The sequence below is a fragment of the Gossypium raimondii genome, chromosome 4 (genome assembly GCF_025698545.1).
Source record: "Gossypium raimondii isolate GPD5lz chromosome 4, ASM2569854v1, whole genome shotgun sequence".
Lineage (NCBI taxonomy): Eukaryota > Viridiplantae > Streptophyta > Magnoliopsida > Malvales > Malvaceae > Gossypium > Gossypium raimondii.
In genome coordinates this window covers 33,545,243-33,555,134 of record NC_068568.1, presented here as the reverse complement: position 1 = coordinate 33,555,134, position 9,892 = coordinate 33,545,243, and the positions used below count along the sequence as shown (strand labels likewise).

Sequence of the window (9,892 nt, the reverse complement as noted above, 5' to 3'; positions counted from 1 at the left end):
AATGTGTTGTTAATATTTTTAAGTGTTTTGAACCGATATCTATCTAGAAAAATATATCTTAGTTCCACATTGATCGACGGTCAATTTCGAGATAAAAAATATTTGAATTTTAATCTGCAAATTTATGATATCTAAAATTATTTCATGAAAAAATCACAAAGGATAATAAATAAACAAATAAATAAAAGCTTTCAATTGATACAAGTCATAACATCTCTTTTGACATCGCGATAACTTAAACAAAAACTTTTGAATAGTTTAATGACCAAATTACAACTTTTTTAGTTAAATAATCAAATTGAAAACTTACCCATAGTTTAGTAACTAACGGTGCAATTTACCCTTTTATAATTGAATTATATCTGATTTATCTGATTTAAATATAACACGAAATCAATCAAATAAAGATTCCAAAATGCTTTATTATTAAAGCATGCAAAATCAGAGCGTATTGCTTTCATATTGGATTAAAAGAACACTTGTTAGCTCAAAATGAAAGTTGACAGAAAATTGACATAAATATCCTTACAATGAAAGACATACAAGTTATATATAATACAATAATAATTGCTGGGTGGGATGCTACACTCCATTACCACAACTTTCTTCCGTGGCTCCACTTATCTAGACAATACGATAATATTTTTTGATATTAATCACAAATATATATATTTTTTGGTTAAATATAAGTTTACCTTTAATCTGTGACCGGGTGGTCAGAGGAGCTATTGCCTGCAGCAGAACCCTGCTTCCTCTCGGCTTGAAGCGATCGACACAATGATTCAAGCTTATCTTTCTGATTCTTTGTCTTCTGTAATTGTTTCTTCATTTGCTCCCGCTACTCAGATCCAAAGAATAAGTTCTCAGGACCCACTTCTTCAAATACATGATAAGTTCCAAAGACTGAAAGCTTTAAAATTCATATATGTCAATCATACCTCTTCCACTAGTTCTATAAGTGTAACATCTGATTTCTCACATTTGCTCTTCATGAATGCATTTTCTTTCTCCAGTTCCTTTATCGATTTTGCCATCTACTTTTACATACAAAAAACGGAAATAGTCATTAACTTCTACATAATTCATAATAAAACCCAATTCTTTACTTCTTTTTTCTAAGTACCCGTTTTCCAGCACTCGGGTCCAATGCATATTTGGACATGAGTAAGGAGATATGATCCTCCACGAACCCTCCAAACATAAGAAAATCTTCAAAAATATTGAAGATACCCATATCATACACCCTGCCCATGTCTGACAGGCCCAAGTGACCAGCTATCATAAAATGGAGCAACAGGAAAATTTGAAATGTATGACTCTCAAAGATTAAGGCACGTGTACCTTCTCAATCTCTTGCTTAAATGTTTCAAAGACCTCGTTGCTCTTAAACAATGCATCCTGCAAATCACAAAGATAATGAGATAGGTACGATTATCCTTCAAGCAACACTGGAAATACTAATCTGGCTTCGGCATTGCGGCCTCTAGACAGTTAATATGCAGAGAATGTCTGATAAATGCATTCAATGGTGAGGTTGAAGCACTTCCAAAGCAAAACACCTCAAACATAAAGACGGTTGGTTTATCCCTTAGTCACTCGAGAAAGGTATCAAAAAAGCATTCCCCAACTGTTCTGTAGATAATAGCACTTCAAACGTCCACAACTTTTTCCATCATCAATGGTGCTTAGATTGTAGCCTTCTACTAAATTATTATGCCATAATTTTGGCATTACGTAGGCGAGAATGAAAGGTTCCAAACTATCAAAATACATGAAAAAGCTTAGAAAAATATGAGAGATCCGTGTCGGACATATACTTATATCCAACACTTAGTTACATCCGAGTACAAGAACATAGTCAATTACCGTAAAAAAGTAGGAGAATAAGTCCTCTGAACTGATGGATTATCCATCAAGCCATCCAATACAAAGGACTCAAGCACTCGGAACAGAATATTATATTCATCAACCTAAAAGAGAACAAATGCCAACAAAACCAATACAATAAATGACACGGGAAGAGTCGAACCTGAAACTGTTGGAATTTTTCTCCATCAGCCGCCAATTGCAAGCGTAAATTCTTTTCAGTAGCCAATAACTGCGACACTTGTTCTGCGTATACTTTCATCTGCGCTTGTTCCTCGACCAATTTCTCTTCATGTTGTTTAATTTTCAGATTGGCAAGTTGCAGTTCTAGTGTTTTCTGCTTTAGCTGTATCAAAAATCCAAAACAGTGAAAGTAAGTTCAGTCCTCGACAATGGGAACCAATTATTATTTCGAGAGAGAATTCCTTAGATATACCAGGAAATCTGAATCTATACCTTCAGTGCGTATTGCTGTTCAGCGAGGGCACATTGATCAGCAAACTCCTTCAACTTATTTCTTAACCTATACATGAAGAATTCCAAAATTTCAATTAATTATGAAGAACAAGCACTAAAACAATATAGGTGAGGATGATGCTTTAAATTCTATGAAATTTTACTCAAAATATCCAACATATCGGGAACTACTAATGTAAGAAAGATCAAAAGCTCAAATTAAAGATTCTAACTTGGAAATTTTCAAAAATTCGGAATGCAGAATAGATGCAACATGGTCATTCAAATAACTTTCAGAGTTTGCTTTGTAGAGTGGATAGAAAATTGGAGAACAAAAGTGAAAAGATGGAAAATACTTTTTTTTTTTTCAACAGTGTGCTTTGAAGGAAACTATGTTGCTTCAACTCTTCATTTTTCTTAAAGCACCCATGTCCGATGCATATCAGAACATGGATATGAAAATAATGTCTTACAATGGTCCTCCAAATGCATGAAAAGAAAAATAAAAGACAAGGGAATATAACCAAGTTCAAATCACTCCCAAGTTCGAGTAAATATAGGTAGGAAATATGGAAAAGTTGAGAGAAAAAAACAAAAAGTTCTCCTCCATACATGGCTTGGTAAAGAAAAACAAAATTTATATTTAACCTTTGTAAGGTGAGATGAAAAGGTTAAATATCGACAATCCTGTAATGTGCAACATGATTTGCATCTCTTCATTTTCTCTTTTCTTGTCAATTTAGAGTGATTTGTTTCTGCGAACAAGCATGGAGAAAATCATCTTTCCTATTGCTCTCATCTCACTTTTCTCTCCTATCAAACACACCTAACATTTATTTTTCTTTCTGCTATTCCACCCTCCTCTATCCATCCTTCCAATTTTCCACCCTACCAAAAACACAAGCACATCCTTGGTGTATTTAGATGTTACCAATCACGAAGAAAAATTGCTATGTTACTTAGACTCATGTACGTACAAGTGTTGGATACGTGTACGTGTCCAACACAAGTATGTTCAATTTTTCTAAGCATTTCATGTATTATTTGGAGAGTCTTCGGAGAGTCATATCTCCATTCCCATGTCAAAAAAAGGTGTCAAACACCAGTACCTAAAAAAAACTCAAAGAGTCTGAGCAACATAGGAAAAACATATAAGATGTAGACAAGCATTTCCAGGCTCTTACATCTCATTCTCCTTCAGTTGAGATAGACATTCATCCTTCTGCTCTTCCAGCTTATTGCTCACGTCCTAAAAAAAATCAAAAACAAAACCCTTAAGAAGTTACTCATAAAATATGTTAAAATGGGGAAAAAGAACTAAAGTTAGACTACTAGAATAAGGTTTCTCAGGATGTTATACAGATGTTGAGGAAATATTTACATTTCCTTTCATGCTAAAACTGAAGAGTCAGGAAGAAAACACAGATACACGTACAAGCACACAAAATCACAGAAAGTGAGACTTCAAAGAGCTGAAATATCATAATTCTATAGTGATATGCTAAAATGGAATCATTGTGAAGTATTCATCCAACAATAGATGAAGTTCCAACTCTTGCTTCAACTAATAGATGACTTTTCAAATTTCCATTTCTCTAGCTTTTGGCATATCAACTCCATTGATCTATGCTACATGTATGTGGTATGTGCCTTGGCATAGGATCTAGTCACAGGTCTAAACGAGAAAGAATTCTTGCTTCGACCTATGGTTATTCAAAAGGCAGATTCGTCCTTGACTGAACCCCCTCTCAAAATAATGTTTCTTTTTTATAGAATAACTGCTTGCTCTTTATTTCATATTGGCAGCCTTTTATAGGAGGTTAATGACAAAGGAAAGAGTCTTAATTGACATAAAATAGAATCCCTAACTTAGAGTTTATGAAGGAAACAAAAATCTAATATAATAGAGAAAATAAGTAAAACTAAAACTCTTAATAAAACCTGATATAATAAATAAATAAAACTAAAATTCCTATTGCAATAAAAGTGTCCATATCATTACTCCCCTCCTCGGAGTTGAGCTTATCCTCAAGCTCAAATTCAGAATAAACTTCAGAATTTATCCAAAATCATCTATCTCATCATCATCTTGCTTGCCTTCAACATCTGGTACTTCTATCCAAAATAACCTTTTACATTTGTGTCCCATGGAATAAGACTCGTCATAGTTATAACACATCCTTTAGCCCTTCTTTCCGCCATTTCTGTCTATGTCAATCTCTTAATAAATGGTGCAGAAGAACCTATTTTGCCGTTGTTCCCTATTGGTTCTGTTGTTTGTCCCCCTCCCTTTGCAATGCTCTTAGTTGTTGGAATGATTGAATTGCTGCCAATGTTTTGGGAAGTTGGCCAATTCAGGATGGCTCGAGATGACAGTTTGGAAGAGACATTTTGTTTACATTCCAATGTTCGAGCCATATTCATTGCAACTCCAAGGTTTTCCGGTTGTTACATCTCAATATCAATTCTAAGTTCCTCTATCAACCCGGCAGTAAAGAGGTTTACTTGTTGTCGAGGTTTAAGATCAGTAGTCCTAGCCAATAGTGATTGAAATTGGGTTGATATTCCTCTACAGTCCCAGGTTGTTTCAAGTTGGCAAGTTCTCCCAAGGGGTTATTACTCATAAGTGGTCCAAACCTTACATGACAACACTCTTTGAAGCACCCCCAATCAAGATTTGCCTCCTCTTCTTCCATTTGATCAAACCACAATTGTGCCTCTCCTAAAAAATGGAATGATGCTAAGCTTACTTTGTCTTCTTCGTTAGTTCGTTGATTGCCAAAAAATATTTCGCATCTTTTCAACCACCCTAAAGGATTTCCAACACCATCATAAGTGGGAAATTCCATCTTAGAGTATCGTGGCACCATGCACCCACCGTGTTGCAAGTCTAAATTCCTTGTCCTACCTCCGCTACTGCCCTGTTCTTCATTATTCTTCTCTGAATCTCCTTTTGTTATCTTTTGGACCGAAAGAGATAATATTGCCACCTGCTCCTCTAATGCTTGTTGCCTTGTAGCCATTTGTTCCATGAAAGCCTCCAGCTTGGCTGTCAAAGTCTTTTCGTCACCCATGACAGCTGGCTCAGATACCAAGTTGGGATGCGCCTTGGCGTAGGATCTAGTCATAGGTCTAGACGAGAAAGAATTCTTGCTTCAACCTATGGTTACTCAAAAGGCACATTCGTCCTTTACTGAACCCCTTCTCAAAATAACATTTCTATTTTATAGAATAGTTGCTTGCCTCTTTATTTCATATTGGCAGCCTTTTATACACTGTTAATAACAAAGGAAAGAGTCCTAATTGACATAAAATATAATTCCTAACTTAGAGTTTATGAAGGAAACAAAAACCTAATATAATAGATAAAATAAGTAAAACTAAAACTCTTAATAAAACCTGATATAATAAATAAATAAAACTAAAATTCCTATTGCAATAAAAGCGTCCATATCAGTATGTTACTTATTTAAGCCCATGTTTCAGGATCAATCATACTTAGTGAAAGAGTTGTATCATAAATCTCCTCATAGTTATATGCTATCTAAAATGTTGGACGATAAAATCAAGGATGAGCTCTTATATAAGTCCGCCTACATCAAAATATGGTCATTAAACCTTGATTGCATCCTGGAACCTGGCTGATAAATCTAATCTTAAGTTCTGTCCTTCGGTCGATACCCGTTTGCATTCGTCCTGCAAAATCACAAACAAATCATCAGTGTTTTCATAAAAAGAAAGTCAAACAAATAGCTTGGAAGTTACAAAGCAGAAATTTGTCATGGAAGTTGAAGATTTTAAAACAGAAATGGTGATCAATGATCTCTTTAATATATCAAAATGTAGAATAGACATTATGAACAGTAAAATAAAGGAAAGGCGCTTTTCCCATTCTGCAAAATTGTTATACAAATACTATATAAAGTTTTATCACTGCAAGTACTACTATAAAATTTGTATGAACAACTTTACCAAGAAAGAGTAGTTGAGAATTTTTATTTATTTCATTTTATATCTGGTCATGTGAAATTGAAAAAAAAGAATCACAACCCATGATTGTGCAAGGCTACATCTTAATTATTCTTTAAGTACTGGTATCCAATGCACATGGGCATAGGTAGGAGGATATGAGCCTCCAAGGACCTTCCAAAGATGGAAAAACTTGAAAAAGAATCGAACACACCCATGTAGAACATGTATTCGTATCCAAAACTAAGTGTTGGTTGTCAACAATGGCCTTTACAAAACTAAATACACTTCGTTTAGCCTAGCATGAGGGTTCCTACGTTTCTATATTTTAGCAGATTACTCTCACCCCCTCTCGAAAATTTATCTACATGGTATCTTTGATGGCCTTTTCAAAATTAAGTACACTTTCGTTTAACCTAGTATGAGGGTTCCTACGTTTCTGCATTTTAGCTGCTTACTCTACCACCCTCTCTCTGAAATTTAGCAACATGGTATCTTTGATGGCAGGGTAAATGACCCAAACCAGAAAAGAGGAAGGATAAGAAAAGGGGACAAATTTGAAGGCTAATCTGCAACATGTAACATTATCCAAAGCCCAAAAATACTAGGAACAAAGTGCATCAAGAACAAATACGAAATGTCAAATGTCATTAATCAAAAATTGATAAAAAAATCCAAAGAAAAGCATACCATTAACATTTTGTTTTGACGTTGTAACTCCCTACAAAGTGATTCAAGTTTATCTCGAACAGCAATAGCTACAGACAAAGGCAAAGCAAAAGGGAAGAAACAAAAATTAATCTGCCATGAAGCTAAAGATAACATTCACCTATAGCTTCAAAGTTCAGCTGGTCAAAGTTTTCAAGGAAAAGCTACATTGCTAGGACTATGGTTTGAGTGTCGGACATGGATATGTTCCATTTTTTTCAAGATTTTCATGTATTTAGAGGATCCTTGGAGGATCATATTCCCATACCCATGTGGCCATGTCCTAGTATGGGCTGGACACGAACTTCAAACATAGGTACTTCAAGAAAAACAAAGTGTTGAAACAACCTAGAGGAAAAGAACAAACAAGGAGAGAGAAGTCAAAGACTTTTCTCTTCAATACCACAAAAGAAAAGAAGAACCTCTGTAACACTTAACTGCAAAACAACTCATACAATAATAACTCTTTCCAAGAGACAACGTTAGGTTAAAATTTATTTGTTTAAGTCAGCACTATAGTAAGCTAGATGGTTATAATCTTTTGAGAGAAATCATAACAGTTATCACCAACCTCATTCCATGGCAAACCGAAGTGACCAAATGAACCAACTGATTTTCAATTTCTTCATTGGATATATGAATCTTAACTTATTCATTCTTCAAGTTTCTGACACCTAACATGCAGAAACTGCATGTGTCTGGCCTGTAGCCTACATCACTCCAACTCTTCATTTTGGTTGAAGTAACTATATCTAAAACTCATGTCCACATGGATATGGAGATATGACCTCCAAGGATCCTCATACAGATGGAAAAATCTGACCATACCTGTGTTCGACACATATCCATATCCAAGACTCATAAGGCTATAGCACTAGGCAGAAACTAGCATCCGATCTAAAAGTGTTAGGTAAAACTTGAAAGAGTCTTAGGCAATTAGGCGAATGTGCTCATAGCAATAAATGACAAAGACTTTTTGGACATCATAAATGTTATTTCAACTTACCTGCATCTCTTTCTGCAACAATTTGTTGATATTTCAAAGAGAATTCAAGGAATTCCTTTTCAGATTTGAATGTACGTTTTGCATTCTTGCATTTTGTTCCGGTGGTTTCCTGAGGAATAAACAGCACAATTAAGACTAGTGAAAATAACCTCTGAATAAACCAAACATAACTCAGTGAACAGACTATCACATTCTTGAAACCAAAGCAACTTAGTATAGTTATAAACTATCAATGTTGCAACTCAGGAGCTTATCCAACATAAAAAAGCAATTAAAAAAGAATGGAGATATCTAGAAACACTTTGTGAAATAGACTAACATAGTGAAACATTCAAATTCCTAAAACCGATTATCTTATTGTAATCCTTATGAACTGCTATAAGGATTATAATCCAGACAAGACATACTAACTAATCAGGCATTATTCTCAGTATAGCAAGGAGACAAAATATGCTTTCCATATAAATAAGCAATAAATACCATTACTCAAGTCAATGCGCATACCAAACTACACAAAAGCATAAGAATTTGCAAGAACTTAGTAATGCACTATGATATACTAACTGGTTTTTTATCTTTCAGCGTATTGACACTTTCTGATGAAGATGTTTCTTTCAAAGGAGTCAAAGTTGCTTCTGATACACCTTCAACTGCTGCAAAAATCAACCGATGAGCACTGAAAGAGGGGGGGGGGGGGAGAATCTACCTGAGTTTCATTTATGGAAAGACAAAATTTCATAAACAAATTGAAATTTAAGAAAATTTACATCTTTCTATACTTTGATACTCCCCTTCAAGATCAACTTTCACCTCAGTGCATTCTAATTTACCATCTACAGAGCCCAAAGAACCATTAAAACTGTCCCCTTCAGACAATGGAACTGGAAATGTTATTTGCTTTTGGCCCTTGCCTGCTCCAAACTCGGTGGAAACTAAATCCTCTTCTTTATAATCAGATTGCAAAGGCTTTTCTTGTTCCAAAATTGGAGTTTTTGGAGCCAATGAATCTGTAGGACTCTCAACAAAGCCATCTGGTAATGAATCCACCTCAGGAAGATGATTTGCTTCTGGGTTTTCCATTTTCTACCCAAAAAAATGAAAAGTCACTTGATAAGCAAAAATAAAGAAAACTCAGATCATAATGAATCTGGGTTTTCATTATAAAAAGCTGAAAGCTCCATCTTTATTTTATTTGCCGATGATTTTTAAGATTTGAACTTTTAAAACACCAATGAAACAACAAATAAATAAAATACAGTAACAAGGAAGGGATGAAATAAAAGGGAGAATACCAGAGATGAAGAAGATGCTAAAACCCTTCTAAAGCGTTGCCGTTTTAATGAAATTTGCCTTTCTTCGTTCTCTGTTCCTTTTATCTCTCTTTTTATTTTTTTCGTGTCTTAACTCTTAAAAGTGGATTGTAAGAAGCTGCAAAAATTATCTGATTTTATTCACTTTCAATTTAAGTAATAATTAAATATATTTATTATGACATTCTATTTATAAATTAAAAATCGTAACTATTTGATTTTAATTAGTATCAATATTTTTATAAGGTGAAATTATATTTTTATTTTTAAATTAGAAAAAGAATGAAACGTTAAAAAATATGTATTTCTCAAGTTCAAAATTTAACTCAACTAAGATTTGATTTTGTTCATTCAATCTTTCAAAAAATATTCAAAATAGTAAATTTTCTCAAATAACTAACCAAGCTTTTAATTGAAAATAGCTAAAATACTTCAATCAAATAAACATGAACACAACTCTCCCTTTACAGCATCCGCTTTTTCGTTATTTATTTAGCCAAATTATGCTCTCTGTATTTTAACCAAGTTTAAAATGTTTTATTTAAAAATTAATTCAATATTTTACATTATTAATATT

The 9,892-nt window shown here is 34.0% G+C and overlaps 1 protein-coding gene across 4 annotated transcripts; it reads right to left on the bottom strand.

Moving 5' to 3' along the window:
• Positions 1-402: 402 nt before the first annotated feature.
• LOC105780289 (uncharacterized) lies at positions 403-9,427 on the bottom strand. Of its 4 annotated transcripts, XM_012604522.2 has the most exons (13): positions 9,298-9,427; positions 8,773-9,088; positions 8,570-8,658; positions 8,006-8,114; positions 6,982-7,049; positions 5,941-6,018; positions 3,507-3,571; positions 2,323-2,389; positions 2,030-2,212; positions 1,342-1,398; positions 939-1,034; positions 696-838; positions 403-624 (listed from the first exon to the last, which is right to left on the bottom strand). In XM_012604522.2, the coding sequence occupies exons 2-12, from the start codon at positions 9,083-9,085 to the stop codon at positions 698-700; spliced, it is 1,266 nt and encodes a 421-aa protein (XP_012459976.1). In that variant the 5' UTR covers positions 9,086-9,088; positions 9,298-9,427; the 3' UTR covers positions 403-624; positions 696-697. The 4 variants fall into 4 exon arrangements, with proteins under 4 accessions (XP_012459976.1, XP_052485484.1, XP_052485486.1 ...); XM_052629524.1 differs by having other exon boundaries at positions 403-838; XM_052629526.1 differs by lacking the exon at positions 9,298-9,427 and having other exon boundaries at positions 403-838; positions 8,570-8,655; positions 8,773-9,253.
• Between the last annotated feature and the right edge of the window lie 465 nt (positions 9,428-9,892).